The sequence below is a fragment of the Marmota marmota genome, unplaced genomic scaffold, assembly GCF_001458135.2.
Source record: "Marmota marmota marmota unplaced genomic scaffold, marMar, whole genome shotgun sequence".
Taxonomy (NCBI): Eukaryota; Metazoa; Chordata; class Mammalia; order Rodentia; family Sciuridae; genus Marmota; species Marmota marmota.
This window is the reverse complement of record NW_025999900.1, coordinates 44,315,001-44,332,988: the sequence shown is the minus strand read 5'-3', so window position 1 is coordinate 44,332,988 and position 17,988 is coordinate 44,315,001. Positions and strand designations below refer to the sequence as shown.

The window sequence follows — 17,988 nt, the reverse complement described above, 5'->3', positions numbered from 1 at the left end:
ACGCCCTGCCTTTTAGGCTCAATTGGCCAACTGATGCACAAGGTAACAGTGGTAAGAACTGAAGAGCCTTCAGTACTAGGGGTGAGAATTGTTACTGAGTCTGTTGTGATCTCTCCCCATTTTCCTGTAAGTATTCTGGAACTGGTAATTTTCTAGCTAGGCTTTTGAAAGGGCTCCAGTTTTTTGTTAATGGTTTGTTAGGAGGAGCCCATTGATTTGACTCAAGCTGGAGCCCAAGTTTGCTTTGTTTGATTTTTTTTAACTTAAATGGCCTCTCTTTGGGTGCCCTAGGAGGCAAATGTAATGTCGAATTACATGTGAATAAGTTCAGTCCAGCACTCATCTGAGTAATTTGAGCTGAGAATAGCTTTTGGGTGTCTAGATGATCCAGATCAGAACTCTGATTTTCTACTTTAATTACAAAGTTTTAGCCAAGTCACGTAGGATTAGCCTGCAGGTCTTGTTGCCACCTAATAAAAAAGGCAAAAATAGATGCCAGGACAGGCTTGTCTGGGAAAGTAGCTCCATGTTCAGGTAGTTGAAACTTAGTGTGGCAGTCTGACCCACAGTAGAATGTGTTCCCGGCACTTGGCACACTGTCTGGTAAACTCATGTAATGGTACCAGGCATTTTTAAATACTTTTTTTTTGGTACCGGGGATTGAACTCAGGGGCATTTAACCACTGAGCCACATCCCCAGTCCTTGCATTTTATTTAGAAACAGGGCATAAGTTGCTAAGGCTAGCTTTGAACACAATCCTCCTGCCTCAGCCTCCTGAGCCACTGGGATTACAGTGCGAACTATCACCCCTGGCTTAAAATACTAAAATATTTTTAGTTATAGATGGATAAAATACCTTTGTTTATTTATTTTCATGTGGTGCTGGGGATTGATCTCAGGGCCTTGTGCATGCAAAGCAGACAAAATACCAACTGAGCTATATCCCCAGCCCCTTAAAATATATATTTTTGAGGTCTTGATGTATTTATTTTACAGTAGAAAGCATTTTAACATACTGAATATAAATGGAGCACACCTCCTCATTCCTCTGGCTATACATGGCAGTCACTCCAATAGTGTAATGATACATGTATATAGGGTAATAGTGTCTCATTCTCCCGTCCTTCCAATCCCCACAACACCCCCTGCCTCTTAAAATACTTTTAATAAGGATGATTTCTTCCTCTCTTGAGGGTCCTAGTGTGGCCTGGAATTTCTCACTCTGGGAGGGATACCTAATATACCAGAAATGCAGCAGCTTCTCTGAACACCATGAAAAAAAAAAAAAAAAAAAAAAAAGTCATGGTCCTTGTTCCAAATTAAAACAATTCAGTGTCAGCTGTTTAGATTTTGGCTGATACTTAGAAATCAGGGCTCTAACTATAGCAAATATATTCATACACAAGAAACCCAAGATTTAAATNCCCCTTGGTACCTTTTAATTATATATACTTCTCTAGAACACAGCTGAGGCCTTCAAGCCTCGCCTGTTCTTTTTTCCTAATTCAAAACCTTTAAGGGAACCCAATACCAGCCACCTCGTCACACAGGTTTCAGACGCAAATGTTTTTAAAATTATGTTTATTTAGCGTATGTACACATAAAAGAGAAATCACCCTCTGATCCCACCCAGCAGAAAACATGCACAAACCCAAGGTATTTGTGGAAAGGAGGGACCCCGACCCCAAGTTAGCGGTTGGGATGGTGCAATCCTGTGAGTCAAGAGACCCAGCCAGGAGAGGCTGGACTGAAGTGTCAGGCGGGCTGGAGCCCCCTAAAACAAGCGTGCGCCATAGCCAAAGGTCTGTTTGATGCCTTCAAAGTAGTACCGCTGCCAACCCTGCCGTGTCCGCTCTTCCTCAGGGGCAGGGATGCCTCGGCCTTCCATGCACAGCTCAGTCTCTCCACTCTTGTCAGTGAAGGTCAACGTGATGGTGGCAAAGTGTCCTGGGGAAAGGCAGAGAGAGATTTCAGATCCAGCATTTCCACAAAGGTTTAAGACTAGGGGACAAGAAAACGTTCTGGGGATGACGGCAAAACACAAACAATGCTTACTTACCCTCTGGCCATGATTTAAACCTCCACTTCATTGCAATATGTTTCTCAGGAACCTAAAATAATCAAAAAGCCCGGTCTATAGTTCAGACTATAATGGACCCAATCCTGGCTAAGGTTAGCCGTCTGTCTCTGTAGGAGTCTATTATCTGTGAAATTATATTACTTTTGAGAGAATTCAAATTGCAGCATTCTTTTAAAAAATAAAACAAAATATTTTTATTAACCAAAAAGTTTTAAAGCCTTAAATTTTACCTACCACAAGCTGAGGAAAAAAATGAAAGTTTGTCTCTCATCTGACCAGACAAAGGCTAGAACCTGGGTCTTGGGCCAGCAGGTACTCACCAGATCAGTAAACTCCCCAGAGACGTTGCCATCTACCATGTGAAACTTCCCACCTTTGTCTGCTTCTAACATTGCGGGAGCATGGGTGAAGGCCTGAACCAGCTATTAAAAAAAAAAAAAAAAGAGGCAGGGAGAAGATGCATGGCTCTCATCGGGACCCAGGAACAGATGCTAGCTGAAATTGGCATGTCTGAACTCTCCTTTCCAAAGATGCCACTCTGCCCAGTGAGCAAGTCCCAGGTCTCTCTATTCTCTTCCATGATGCCACTCCTTTAGGCCCATTCACTTTTCTAACAATAAGACTGGTTCCCACTTAATTTGACCCCAAACTAGTACAAGTAGGAAAAAAAGAGAGAGGATGGGAAAGTCTGCTTTGATACGTGGCTAAACAAAGGTGATTTTCCCTTTGCCTTTATTTGCCTCAGGGAAGCCTCATGGTTCAGGCCATGGGTACCGCCCCTGCATGCTAAGTTGGCGCAACCACAACCCAAGTTACCTGGGAGGGCAGACCGCGTGAGGCCTGACGGACAATATTATACTTACCTCTTGGGTGGTAAACACTCTATAGAGTTCTTCTGGTGATGTCAAGAAGGTTTCTCTAAGGGTGATCTTACAAGTGGGGATTTTGACACCAACAGGTTTGGCCTGGGTTTTTTGAGGAACAGACTTAGTCTGTGAAAGTGAAAGTGGAAAGGGTCTGTTTAGGAGTGATAAAACCTCAATATGGCTGCAAAACAGACCTCCCATGAATTCTCATAAAAATTGTCATCTCTAAAGATAATTACTCAAGGCGTTTGAAGGGAATTTGTTGTAGCTCAGTGGTAGAGCGCTTGCCTAGCACATGTGAGGCACTGGGTTTGAACCTCAACACCACATAAAAAAATAAAGGTACTGTGCCCATTGACAACTAAAAATGTAAAAAAAAAAAAAAAAACCATCAGCCAAGGACAAGCCCACTGTTAAGACACTTTTATTGTGTGTGGTACTACGGTCCAACTCAGAGCCCTGCTCATGCAAGGCAAGCATTCTATCACTGAGCTACATCCCCAACTTTTTGAAATTTTTCAGACAGACACAAAGTTGCTCAGGCTGGCCTTGAACTTATGATCTTCCTTGCCTTGGCCTCCCAAGTAGCTGAGGTTACAGGTGTGTCCACCACACCCAGCTTCCTTAGGCACTTCTGAGGAGCTTAGCATGACTTTCAAGCAGAACATCCAAGTAGCTGAAGGAACGGCTATGAGTACAAGCTCAGTAGTGGAGTGCTTTCCTAGTACATGCAAGACACTGGGTTGATCCCTGGTATCCTGCCCCCCACCAAAGGAGTGAGCATCTCCTCCCCATCTCCAGAATACTCTTCACTGTGTTGACAAATATACCAGGGCTCCAAACCAAACAGAGCTTGAACCACACAAACGCTACATCTCTAGATAAAATATTTGCTCACTACAAATGGGATGAGGTAGAATTTATTGATGGGTGAAGTTAGTGTATGAGATGAGATCTTTAATATCTAAGTATGAAATACCAATACCGGTGTCAGAAACACCACAAAAGACTTTTAACTCCCAAATGGTGTTAAGTTCAATCGAAAATCACACTTTGAATCCCAGATGGCTTCCCTTTGCTCTAGGGGTCTACTATAAATGCATTAAAAAAAAAAAAAAAAGGGTTAAATATACACAGATAACTACATATTGTGGACCGTCTAAAAAGCAAAAAGAGCAGATCATAGGCTGCTCTGGCTTCAAGGTTAAGGTCAGAAAAAACTGATGTGAAATGAGAAAAGCAGTCTCAACAGTCTTTGCATACACCCTCCCCACATCACCTGGGAATACTGTTTACCTTGCGCTCCTCAGTTTTCAGTGCTGGCTGTGCTGTTGGGTCTACAGACTCTCCATTCACTGTTGGCAAGATCATGCCCTGGGTGAACTCTGAAAAGACAAAATCCCAGCTCATTGAAGTCATTTCTTAGTAGATGAGATGGGTGACTTTGTTACAATCTGACAAAACACAGCCATTTTAAGCAAGAATGAGGTAGTGAATAGAAGAGGAAGTCTTTAAGCATTACAACTTGTTAAATGCATGTGAGGTCTATTAACCAAGGTATCCAGTAAATGGAGTAGCACTTGCATGTTTAGTCCTTTTACTCCACTGTCATGCTGGTTCTTTTGATGGTTATTGTATGTACTCCAGCACCAAGATCAGAACACACTGGCAGAAATGAAATTCCAGGGGAAGAGCTGAGCTGACCTCTGTTCTATCCTTCTAAACATCCCTGGAAAATGTGTGTCAAAAACAGTCCAGGGGATGTCAACCCTTACATAAGTGCTGGCAATTGAAGAATAATATGAGACTCAAATGTAATTAAAATTTCCTAGTAATCACATTGAAAAGTAATGAAATAAGTAAATTTTACTAGTGTATTTAACATAATGCAGTCAAACTAACATTCAACATGTTACCAATGTTAAAACATTACTGAGATATTTTACATTTGGGGTTGGGGGATACCAAGTCTTCAAAATTCAGTATTTTAAATGCACAGCACATCTCAATTTGGACTAGCCACAGTTCAAGAGTTTAATAGCTTACATATTAGACAATGAAGTTCTACAGCTTTCTCTTACTCAGAACTTACAGATTGGAAATGAAAATAAGCCCACTCCTCCCAAATCTTGACTCATTTGCCAAAAACAGGACAGTCAGGTCCTTCAGTGACAAGGGGAAGACTGCCTCCTCAAGGCACACATAACTGCTCAAGGGATACCTGTTTTGAGGGTGCTGATGTAAATTCCCATTGCTTCTCTTAGAAGTTTCACCCCTTCTTCTTTCATTAAGGCCATGAGATTTGTGTCAGGCTCATCTTTGGCAAGGCTCACACTGATCTGGGTGAAAGATCAGAAGTAAGTGGTAAATAACTTGAGGGACACCCACATCATGGAACGTGGGCACTGAGCAATCAGATAACTGCTGACCATTTCTAAAGGAAATGTGCAGGCTTGGAGCATTCAGACAATCCCTATTAGTGTTCCTTCTCAAGTCCTTCTGCTAAGGCAAAGGTGGCCAGTATTAGAATCCATTTCACTAGCTAAAAAAAAAAAGAAATTAAATAAGTGCATGTTGCTCTGGAAGCATCCAATGACATCATATACCTAGAAAATTATCTGCAGACTGCAGTTCTGAATGTTTGGATGAAGTCTGGGCTACTAACTTGAATGACAGGACATTTTTCTCATCTGAGAATAAGAGGAAAAGGAGGACTCTGATAAGGAGTCAGCAAGCACAAACCTCCACTTCGTCCACGCTGTTTTCATCCGACAAATTGGGGATCTCCACATGTCCCTTGAACTGAACTCCTGACTTGGAAGTACCTGTCAAAAGCAATGTCATTAGTTTGCTTCATAGGAGAGGTCTCTGTTCTAAATGTTCTAGATAGCTGAACTGTTTGTTCTGAGAGAATGCCACATGCCAGATACAATCCACAACCCCTATCCCAAAGTTTTTCCTCACCTGATTATTGGAGGCCAACTGTGTTATTACAGTGTAGAACCAAGAGCTACACAGATTGGGCACTAGCATGAATTTTACCAAGGAGAATTTGGGTCAAGAGCCAATTCAGTCAGTTTTGCTAGAACATTTGCTTTGAAAAGATAATGTTATTCCAATGTGATAGTTATATAGAGAACAATTTGATCATGAGAATTTCATATTTGCTTCTATGTGATTCCATACAAGAGCAATACTAGGCAAACACAGAGAACTACACAAAGCTGAATCAAGCAGCACACAAATACATAAAACACACATCTCAAAGATCTACCCACCCATGACCTGAGTTTACTGCATGCTATAAGCCACAACCATACACAGCTTGTGTTGGAACATTCCTTCTGATTTCATGACTGTCTCTCCACCACTTCACAACAGCCCTCAGCTCAACCTCTCTGATTTCCAATACCACAAGGAAACTTTAGGTTTTTTTCAAGGTGAGACAACATATTTCTTATTGAATTTACATATTCTCATTTAACACGTAAAACTGTGTTACTGATAGTTATGGGGTATGGTGTCCCTAGTCTCATCTTCCTTTTAAACTTGGTTTTTATTGAACGATTTTTGCACAGTGCACCAACTTTTAAGAACACATGTTGAACTACAGCAAAACTGACTTTCAAAGTTAACCAACATTTACCTTCACCTCTCTGAGGCTTAAGTTTCTCAAACTATAAAAAGAGGACAGGGCAAAATATGAGGTACCTTCTAGAGTTTAGATATAGTTTAAAAACCAAAATCATGAACATAGTTATATATTTTCACTCTCTTTTATTATTTCCATTCACTTGAGGAAAAATTCGAAGTGCAAATTTATTCATGCTTTATCCCAGACAGAGTGGCTATCTCATACTTCTTTAGCTTTATGGGGTTATTTGTTTTTACAGTGTTGGGGACTGAACATGCTAGGCAAGCACCCTACCACAGGGCCACATCCCAAGCTCAGCTTTATGCATTTTAAAATTCAGCCTTTGAATTGTTAGGATCATCCAAGTGGTACATACACATCACCTCAATTCTTTCCTAACATTGCCACAGAAGAGACATTTTAAATAAGAAGACAGATAATACAACTCCAAATTAGTCATATATAAATTTCATCAACACAGTGGTCTACTGAAGATTCACATTGCAAAGAGAAATGGCAGACGCTACAGCTCAGTCTAGCTTATCTAGCAAGCCCAAGGCCCAGGGTTCAATCACTAGCACTGGGGAACAGTTGGGTGGGGGGCAGACTGTTATTTTAAAATGCTGGGCATGGGGCTGAGGTTGTGGCTCAGTGGTGGGGCACTTGCCTCACATGTGTGAGGCACTGGGATTGATCCTCAGCACCACATAAAAATAAACAAAATAAAGGCGTAGTGTCCATCTACAACTAAAAAAATATATACAAAAGCTGGGCATGGTGGCACATGTGTTGGGAGGCTAAGGCAGAAGGATCGCAAGTTCAGAGCCAGCCTCAGCAACTTACCAAAGCCCTAACTAACTTAGGAGACCTTGTCTCAAAATACAAAGGGCTGGTTCAGTGACAAAGTACCTCTGGGTTCAAGCCCTGCTACAAAACAAAACAAAACAAAAATCAAAAAAGCAACAACAACAACAAAACTCCCTCCTCTTTTCATAAGACAAAGGTTGCCAGCCTGAGGAAACAGGACATTATGTATCCCAACTCAAGGCCCAAGGATGCAGTGCCCAGCCACTTCATTAGTGGAACTCAGGAAACCCAGAGAGTAAGGGATTCTATTTAGGATCCCAAGTGGCAGAGCAATTTCAGCACCTAATACTGATGTACTCAAAAGCAACATTGACTTGTCCCTTTAAGAGTTCCTAATTGCTCAAAAACTGTTTTCTCCAGCTCTCTAGCATGGTCACTGGAAATGCAGTTAATTTTTTGACAGCCCAGCAAATACTTACCTGTCCAGTTTAGTTTGATGTTCCATTCATAAAAGAAGATAAGTTTGCCTTTTCGGTTGTTAATGGATGCCTCTCCATCAAGCTTACTCACTTCTGTCACCTCACACTTGCCTTCCTCATTTTGCACCTTTACTGCCAGGAACAGTGTTTTCAGTTTTTCTGTGGACCAATTTGAAGCATCCCTCTCTGTCCTGCAAAAAACCCCACAAAGCTATGGACCAGCAGTCAAATTGAGGACACATTGCTCTATGTAAGAGAATGCACGGTTAAAGGTCTGACCAATAGTTTGGAGAAAACAAAACCAACCAAATCCACAAAAACTCTCAGTCCCACTCCAGCATGTCCATAAACATGTCACTATTAGAAAAACATTAAGTGCCATATTATCAACCAAGACAAGTACTGTACAGAATGGCACAAACTAACTAGAAAGTTCTCGCATGATGCTTGACTTTTTAACGTGGCGCCCCCATCTGACCAAAAGGAAAACTGCACATGCTGCCGAGGTCAGGACCACGGAACACAGTTTTAATTAAAAGGCCCAGTAAAGAGCAAACTGTGATTTCAGTAGTACAGAGTTCTGACTTATCAGATTTAGGCTGTGCTATTATAAACGTCTTACACATTCTAGGTTCCCTATGTGGCCATAAAAACTTAAGTCCAGATTTCAAAAACAACAGTGACAAAAATCAGGTCAAGTACTTCGTGTATGGCAAAAAAGAGATAGATGGATGAGATAGAGAAAAATCACTCTTCTTTCCTTCACATTAACTTAAAATAATAGCGAGAATAGATGCAACAGAGGAAAAGCACAGTAGACATTATGAACAAAGGTCAACAGAGTTCAAAGATAAATAAACATTACTTCTGGAAGATTTCATGAAGGAGGGCAATCTTCTAAGAACGGTCAGGCTATAAAACCCAAGATTGCTCGGCAACCTGGAGTTACAACACAACCAACTTAGCAGTTCCGGGTGAGAGGCTGCAGCATCCCGGCGCTCTGCGCACCTGCGGACCTTTTCCCTCCGAACTGAGGCGGCAGACCCCTACGACTGACTGTAATTTCACCGCAAGCCGTAAAATAGGAATTACAGCGCCCTGGGCCCCACAATTCCACAGCAATCTCCCAACATAGCCCAAGGGAGCTGGAGTCTCCCTGACTTCTCTGGCCACGTGTAGAACGCATTTCCCTGATGAGGCTGGATGCAGCAACTTGGGCGTTCTGTTCTGTATGAAATTCTTCCTCGGGGACGCAGCGGTCTGCGCCGACCCCTTTGCCCCAAACAGAGACGGAGGCCAGGGATGCAATGGCCCGGGACTGCGAACGCCTGCCGTAGGAAGCACCCACCCCCAGCCCAGGACAGGCCTGCCTGGGCCCCAGCCGAGGTTCAAGGAACCCCAAATCCCCAGCCTGGTCGCAGTGCTCCTGCGGCCTGCCTCGCTAACCCTCACCAGTGCCAGTTGTTGACGTTGGTGGCGTCTGCCCGCTCCTCCACGATCCAGCGTGGGTCGCCCTCACCCCACTTGGCCATCGGCTTTCCTATCGCGCCCCCACTAGCTCCCAAGCAGCCGCAGCCACAGCCTCAGGACCGCTTGGTCCCAGCCGCCCGGCAGCGCCTGGAAACTACTAGAAGCGGTCGCAGCACCTCCTGGCTTGCTTTTCCCTCCACCCCACCCCTCCCCGCCTCAACTTCCGGCTCCTCCCCACTCCCACCAGGTACTTCCGTTCAAACTTGCCAGCCCGTGGAGTAGAGTAGGTTCCGCTTTCCCTGGAGTTCCTCTATACTCTCTCAGGTTATCCCCGAAAGGTCCCGAAATCCAGCCCCTCACATTACCATTGCTCACCCGTAAGAACACAAAGAATAGGACTCATTGTTTATTTACTCCCTAAATCCGTCTTGCTGAGCTTCATGGGAGTTGTAGTCTTGTTAAGTGACCCTTTGGATAACCGCGGAAGGTCGGGTGAAAGTAAAGGAAATGACCTAGCATGGCACGCGGGGGCTCCTGGGACAGTAGTCAAGAAGCCCCGCAGCTCCTCGGGACAGCGTCTGGTCACCGAGGCCAAGGAACTACAACTCCCAGAATGCGTTGCGACAGCATTCTTAACCCAAGACTTCCCTGAGACTGAACCCTTCCGCCCGTTCTCTGGGCCGCACAGCTCTGACTAGAAAGGCTGGTCCGGTGGCCGAGGCTGGCGTTGTCCTGAGAGGGAGGGCTCGGTGTGGAAGAGGTGAGGGTGTCCCAAGCCCCTTGTGCCGCGTATCCGGCCGAGTCCACTCTCTTCGCATCATAATATTTCCCCCTTCTCTGAAGCGTCCTTACACCCCCACGCTTGCCTGATTCTAGTTTGGGCTACCCTTGGGAGCCGGAGTGTGCTTGGGGTTGGGTCTCCAGTGAGCCCCAACATTGACTTCAAAATCTGACATTTGGTTCCCAACGAGCATTTACAGTGCTAGGGATCCGCCGAGCACTGGCAAATTGCCGTAGAGCCGTGTTTTCCTGGACGTTCGTCTGTAGAGACATCCCACGTTCCCTCAGTTCACAAACCTCACCTGGAAACCGAGGCTGCTTCTCAGTAGCTGGTTTTTAAAGTGTGCTTAGATGGAGAACGTCGTGGTTGTGTTTTGTTTTTAACCTATCCTTCTGTTTTCCTACGTCACTTTCCTGTTCTCCCTCGGAGGTATCACCCTGCCTTGTGGGCTGTCAGTATACAGGTGACAAAAGGGACAAGCCTCTGAAATATTTTCAGTCACGTTAAAGCACCTTTTTAAGTTACTGTTTAAATTGTTCCTAATTGCATTGTAACTTCTAGAGCTGTCACGTAAATCTAGCTTCTCCTTTGATACTAGAAGTACAAATTGGTGCTAGATATCTTCTGTCATTGTTTGGTTAAAAAATTCCAGAAATCTTTTGGTAGAGTGTGGGGTTTTTTTAGACACATTCTGTGCTTATCTGTAAATATTTACCATCGTGAAGATCTGCCCTAGTTTTCCTAGGAGTGAAAAATCCATTATTAAAAGGACCATACAAAATGGTGGGAATGGTCTAGGAGCCAGAAAACCTGGATTGTAATTTGGAATAGGAGTGATTATCAAAGTTACTGTGAAACTTAATACCTTTGTGCCTTGTTTTCCTCATCAAGGAAATGGAAGAAGAATCTTCCAGGCCTACTTTACAGGATTGGTCTGAGAATCAAATGAATGACAGAGTGTTTTATGTGAAATGGTATATGTGCCAGAGACTTATACACACTTATAACTTGTGGCCACTTATGAATTTTCATATTAGAGTGCTTGCAAGTATTTCTACTGTCTTTTCTCAAGGTACTATAGTGATTAATTAATAAATGTTAGTGATGGGCATTAATTTTCTATCAGGTGCTAAGCACTTTACATGTTTTAATTGATTTAAGCAAACCCATAAGGTAGGTCATCTGTTAAGTCTATCTTGCAAATGAGGAAACCAAGACATAAAGAAAACATAACTTTGTTAGGTTTTCTGAGTCCTATTTATTACTGCAACGCTATATAGTGTCTTTTCTGCAAGATTTGACAGTGAAGTTGTTGTCCTTGTTTGTTCAGTATCAAACACTAAGATTTGAATTCAAGATTGCCTGACTATAACACCTGTACTTGCACTACCATAATGGATGATTTCATTATGTCTGCCAGCTTTTTTACTGGGTTTTGACTCCCTAGAATTAAGTCCAGAAAAAGGATTTTTAAGCCACTTCTGTGTTCAGTAGGATTCAATTGTTTTTTTTTGTTTTGTTTTTTTTTTAAAGAGAGAGAGAGAACTTTCAACATCTATTTCTTAGTTTTCGGTGGACACAACATCTTTGTTTATGTGGTGCTGAGGATTGAACCCAGGCCACACGCATGCCAGGCGAGTGCGCTACCGCTTGAGCCACATCCCCAGCCCCCAGTAGGATTCAATTTGTGATATCTGTCTTGAGAAGGGATGAGATTAGAAAGTTCCTACCGTTATCTTTTACATCCCTGTATCCCCTGAGTGGAAAACAGTCAGGCAGTAAGAGTATAGTATGTTAAGTGCCATCAGAAGCCTCAGGAGGGCCCCTGTGATGAATGTTTATAAAGTTTTTATTGAGGAAGGTGCTATTGAAATAAAAGGAACAGCATTTTTTTCCTCTAGAATTTGATGCTGTGTAGCCTTTGGAGTTAGTTTTGTTGCTGTGGAAGTTTTGGTCTCTTGTTCTTGGTTTAAAGCATAGTTTTCACTGTAATCCTGTTGGCATTAATAGTTTAGTTTGTAATTCTAGGACAAACTTGTTTTTGCAGGATGATCTCTAATTTTAGAATAGTTATGAGACTGACTTGTGGTCCTTCGACCAATTCTTTATGTCTTTTCTTTTCTTAGCCATGCTCTTGTTTCCTAAATTTTGGCCAAGTTGTTAATAAAATAATCATGGTTTGAAGGCAAGATAGCTCTGCTTTTTTAAATAGCTTTACCATCTTTCAAGCATTTAAAAAGCACATGTGAGAGGGAGATTCTTGTCATTTTGATTCACAGTAGAGCCTAGAACAGTGCCTCAGTAGTGACACTTGCTAGATATATGTTGGATATAGTTACTATGTTTTGTTTGTCCTTTCATTGATTTTTGTGTCTTCAGCAAAGTTTGTGATGAATTCTTGTAGAATTTACCTGCCTTATGCTTTGTCCTGTATACATTGCTGTGCTGAATTCCCCAGTTCTGTTGTAGGATTTTTTTTGTAACAGGGATTGAATCCAGAGGCACTTAACCACTGAGCTACACCCCTACCCTTTTTTAAAATTTTGAGACAGAGTCTCACTGAGTTGCTTAGGGCCTCTCAAAGTTGCTGAGGCTGTCGTTGAACTCGGAATTCTCCTGCCTCAGCCTCCTAAGCCACTGGAATTACAGATATGCGCCACCATGCCTGGTTTTTGTGGTCTTTTAGGATGATACTGTCTTAAACTATTTTTATACCCCTTATAACACCTCAGAGAGTTTCTTGAATAAAGTGAACCTTTTGGAGCTTTTGGAAGGAAAACTTTTGGAGCTTTTCTGGGAAGGATTCAGAAAGATACATACATCTGTCTTCTTGTTCCAGATGAATCGGACTAAAGGTGATGAGGAGGAGTATTGGAACAGCTCCAAGTTCAAGGCTTTCACCTTTGATGATGAAGATGATGAGCTCTCACAGGTAGGTTTCCACAAATAATTGCTGAAGGTCGCATTCACCTCCATGATACTACTGCTTCCTCTTGCATCCTGGGTAGCCCAGCTTTTGACCATGTGTCCATTCAGTTCAGAAATGTTTTGGGTCAGATTTTCAGAAAGAATTTTTGTGTTTGTCAACTTTTCCCCCACTACAACAAAATAAATAATCAACTTATAAAGAAATAGGTTCATTTTGACTCTGAGTTTTAGAGGTTCAAAGAGCATGATTGGTTAGCTCCATTGCTCTGTGTCTGTGATGAGGCAGCACATCATGGCCGAGACATGTGGTGTGGCAGAACCACTCCTTCATGGCCAGGGGGTGAGGAGAGGAATAGGAACGGGTAGGGTCCCATGATTTCATTGGACAGCATGACCCCAGTGACCCAAGGACCTCCCACTAGATCCCACCTCTCAAAGGTTCTCCCACCTCTCAAAGGTTCTTCCACCTCTCAGCAGTAACACTCTGGGGTCCAGGCCTTTAACACAAAGGCTGTTGGGGGATATTGAAGATTCAAACTATAATGACCTTCCTAGAGAAATCTTCTCAAGAAAGATTGTAAAAACTGACTTTCTGCCCTTCTTATTTTCTTTTTTTTTTTTTTGTTCTACTAGGGGTTGAACCCAAGTATGCCCTAACACTGAGCTGCATCTCCAGCCCTTTTAAAGTTTTGAGACATTATCTCACTAAGTTGGCAAGTATGGCCTCAAATTTGTAATCCTCCTGGGCTGCTGGGATTACAGCTGTGCCTACCACACCCAACTTACTTTACCTTCGTGAGATGATTCATTCCTTTCAGTTTTTCCACCCCCTCCCCAAGAACTTCAGGTCTTTTATTCATATGATATCACTTATAATGTTTTTGAGATGGGATCTCTCAGGTTGGTCTCATACTCCTGGGCTCAAGTTGTCCTTGTGCCACAGCTTCCTGAAGAGCTGGGATTGCAGGTGTGCACCACTTGCACCTGGTTACTTTATTTTTGAAAGATGTCCTATACTGGAAAATTCATTTTATTGTGTCTTTTTTACAAATGGAGAAACAAACTCAGTTTTGGAGAGGTAAATAAATTCACTCAAGTTTACACTGAAAGTTGTCAAGAATTGATTAGGACTCAAAAGTAACTGTGATTCATCCTAACTCTAACACCTCTGGACTGCAGTGTTGGCTAGAACATAATTTGTTTTCTATATGCTAGACTTTAGATTGCAGACAGTGAAACTGTTGGCCATCTTTAAGTTTTATGTGTTCAGCCTTCCTAGTTATCAAAGAGAGGAGTGGGAAGTGACGATCGTCCCATCTAATGTCCCTCTGTAGTTAAAGGAATCAAAGAGGGCCGTGAATAGCCTTCGAGATTTCGTGGATGATGATGATGACGACGACCTGGAGCGAGTCAGCTGGAGTGGAGAGCCTGTGGGAAGTAAGTAGAAGAGGCCCTCCGAGAGTGCTGACATTCTGAGTTCTGGTCATTAGTGACGCTGCCACTTGTTTTTCTCCTTAATGCTGGTCACTAAAGGGAATGAGGTTAGACAGTTATCAGATGAACATACTTGGAAAGTTTAAAATCAGGAAAGGATAGAGCAGTAGTTTCCACATGGCTATTTCAGACTTACTGGGGTGCTTGTTAAAATGGCAGATTCCTAGGCTTTGCCCCAGAGATTCTGATTCTATAGGTTTTTTGGGGGGAAAGGGAATATCACTATTTTTGGTGTGTGTGCTAGGGATTGAACTCAGGGTCTTATGCTCTATCATTGAGCTACATCCCCAGCTCCTGGGTCACAATTTTTAATCAATATTGTAGGTGATTCTAATATATAGTCACATTTGGCAACCCTTAACTTAAATATTCATAATTAATTGGTGGAACCGACTTCCTTAGCCACCAAGTCTTACTGCTTAGCTGTTGTATAATACTACTTAACACCTTGGCAGAGTCCATCTGATTATTTTTTTGGAACTGGGGATTGAACTCAGTGGTACTCAACCATTGAGCCACATCCCCAACCCTATTTTTGGTTTTTATTTAAAGACAGGGTCTCAGTGAGTTGCTTAGTGCTTCACAGTTTTTTGTTGTTGTTTTTTAAACGGGATATCTGGGTGGCAGGGGCACATACCTGTAATCCTGGACACTCAGGAGGCTGAGGCAGGAGGATTACAAGTTCAAAGCTAGCCTCAGCAACTTAGTGAGGCCCTAAGCAACTTAGCAAGACCCTGTCTCAGAATTTTAAAGAGTAACATAGAAAGGGATGGGGATGTGATTTAGTGGTAAAGTGCCCCAAGTTCATTCCCCAGCATCCATAAACAATAAATAGATAGATACATAGATAAGTAAAGGGGGATACTGTAACATTTTTTTTTTCTTTCAATACTGGGGATTGAACCCAGGCATGCTTTACCACTGAGCTATATCACTGACCTTTTTTATTTTGAGACAGGGTCTTACTAAGTTGCCCAGACTGGCTCAGACTTGGGATCCTCTTGTTTTAGGCCCCCAAGTAGGTGACATTATAGGAGTGTGCCACTGTACCTGACTACCATAAAAGTAAAGAAAAAAAAAAAAAGAATGGTATACATTAACAGTTTCCCTTCTATTCTACATTGTTAAGAATGGTCTTCATTCTCTGTCCCTGCCTTCCAGAAAACAATCAGTGTTGCTTGCTTATTCTGTAACTATTTAAAGATTATTTTTATATTTGGAAATGCTTATAGGAGTATTTATTTTTACCCCTCTTTTTTATCCAAGCAGTAGCATTTTTAAATATCTTGCTCTTTTTGTTTTTTATTTTGTTTTTGCAGTGCTGGGGATCAAACTCAGGGCCTTATGCGTGCTAGACAAGTGCTCTACCACTAAGCTATACTCACTAGCCCAACCTTACTTTTTTTATGTGATAATAGCTTAGAGATTGTTTTCATATCAGTATGTGAAGAGCTTTCTCATTCTCTTAATTTTTTAAACAGTAGCATAGTATTACGTTGTATGGATTACCATAATATATTTAACCAGTCCACTGTCAATGAACTTTAGATTGTTTCCAACCTTATTCCTGTCAATAATCTTTAATTCTGAAAAATCAGTTCTTAAAGTAGAATTACTATTGTGGGATATCTGCATCATTATTGAATATATAATGCCAAATTACCTTTCATAAGGGTCGTACTAGCTGTACACCCACCAGAGTATTAAGAGGGTTCCTGTTTTCCCCACAACCTTTCTATCATAGGACATGATAAAACTTTTTCATTTTACCCATCTTATAGGAGACCAATGGTATCACATTGTGCTTTTAATTTATAATATTTTTTATTAAGAATGAAGTAGAAGCTGGGCATGATGGCATATGCCTGTAACCCAGTGATTTGGGAGGCTGAGACAGGAGGATAGTATCCAAGGCCATCCTCAGCAACATAGTGAAAAACTGTCTCAAAATTCAAAAAAATAAAAAGTGCTGGAGATGTGGTCAGTGGTAGAGGCACCTAGGTTCAATCTCTAGTACCAGAAAAAAGGAAGTAGAACGTCTTTTTCATACATTTAAAAGTCATTTAAATTTCTTTTCTGTGACCCATTATTCATGTCCTTTGCCCATTTTTGTGTGGATTAGTTTATTTGATTCTGTCTTTTCCTCCTGCCCCATGCTGGCCAAGAACCTCTAATGAAAAGCTTTTAGAGTTTGTTGTCAGATATGGTTAATCAGCTTTTTGTCACTGGGAGAAAATAAATTTAGTGTACCAGAAAGTTTTATTTTGGCTCACAATATTAAATGGTGTAGCCATAGTCAGATGGCTTCATTGTTTCTAGGCCTGTGGAAGGCAGAACATCATGGCAAAGGGCATGGCAGAGCAGAGCTGCTCAGCTCATTGTAACCAGGAAGCAGAGAGAGGGAGAGAGAAGGAGCTAGGGATAAGATACACCCTTCTAGGGCATGCCCCCAGTGACCTACTTCCCCCAACTAGACCCTCCCTCCTACAGTTTCCCTAGCCTCCCAGTAATGCCTTTAAATTATGAATCAATCAGTAGATTAATCCAGTGATGAGTTTGGAGCCCATGATTAATTCACCTTCCCAAAAGAAGATTTACCTCTGAACATTGCTGCATTAGGGACCAAGCTTCAGTACATGGGTCTTTGGGGGACATTCTAGATCCAGACCATAATAGATGTCAAGCATTTATTTTAGGTTGGTTTAGTTCTTACTGTCTTGCAGGTATCTCATGGTCCATCAAAGAGACTGCTGGTAATAGTGGGTCAAGCCATGAGGGACGTGAACAGCTAAAGAACCGAAACAGCTTCTCCTATGCACAGCTACCCAAACCTACTTCTACCTACTCCCTGAGCAGCTTCTTTAGAGGTAGAGTGATGGTTAATGGGATAGGGAAGTTTTTTCTTCCTTCAGAAAAATACTCAGGCTATAATTTCCATTTACTCTGGGGAAAAAAATTATTGAAGGACAATGAATTTTTGGATCTGGCAGCCGAATATTAAGAGTGGGAGAAATAAGAAATTCACAGGCATTGGACTATATTTGTATAATATGATGAACAAAATTGACATTAATCCTGTGAGAGACATTGAAGAAATTTGCCTGTATCAAAATTTCTCCTTGTCCCTTGTGCAGTACTGTTGGGAATATTAAATGGTGTAGCCAGTGTAGAAGATAGTATGGCAGTTCCTTAAAAAAATTAAACATAGTATTACTATGTGACTCAGCAATTTCACTTTTAGGTATATGCCAAAAAGAATTGAAAGCAGGGATTTGAATAGGTATTTCTGCACTAATGTTTGTAGCATTATTCATGATAGCCAAAGATTAAAAATGTCCCTGTGTCCATTGAGGGAAGAATATATAAACAAAATATGATATCCATAATTCAGTGGAATACTCAACCTTAAAAAGACAAGAAATTCTGATACTTGCTAAAATATGGATGA

The 17,988-nt window shown here is 41.8% G+C and overlaps 2 protein-coding genes across 3 annotated transcripts in view; one reads left to right on the top strand and one right to left on the bottom strand.

The window, feature by feature from the left end:
* Positions 1-1,565: 1,565 nt before the first annotated feature.
* Positions 1,566-9,553, bottom strand: Ahsa1 (activator of HSP90 ATPase activity 1). 2 transcript variants are annotated; one of them, XM_015494373.2, is made up of 9 exons: positions 9,320-9,551; positions 7,868-8,058; positions 5,690-5,772; positions 5,169-5,286; positions 4,244-4,332; positions 2,945-3,073; positions 2,402-2,503; positions 2,061-2,112; positions 1,566-1,948 (listed from the first exon to the last, which is right to left on the bottom strand). In XM_015494373.2, the coding sequence occupies exons 1-9, from the start codon at positions 9,397-9,399 to the stop codon at positions 1,776-1,778; spliced, it is 1,017 nt and encodes a 338-aa protein (XP_015349859.1). In that variant the 5' UTR covers positions 9,400-9,551; the 3' UTR covers positions 1,566-1,775. The 2 variants fall into 2 exon arrangements, with proteins under 2 accessions (XP_015349859.1, XP_048655029.1); XM_048799072.1 differs by lacking the exon at positions 1,566-1,948 and having other exon boundaries at positions 2,070-2,286; positions 2,384-2,503; positions 9,320-9,553.
* A 392-nt stretch (positions 9,554-9,945) lies between these two features.
* Vipas39 (VPS33B interacting protein, apical-basolateral polarity regulator, spe-39 homolog) overlaps positions 9,946-17,988 on the top strand; it is a 29,460-nt gene continuing 21,417 nt past the window's right edge. The window contains exons 1-4 of the mRNA XM_015488348.2: positions 9,946-10,097; positions 12,958-13,050; positions 14,381-14,483; positions 17,264-17,407. Coding sequence (XP_015343834.1) covers positions 12,958-13,050; positions 14,381-14,483; positions 17,264-17,407 — 340 coding nt within the window. The 5' untranslated portion in view covers positions 9,946-10,097. The remainder of the gene's footprint in view (positions 10,098-12,957; positions 13,051-14,380; positions 14,484-17,263; positions 17,408-17,988) is intronic.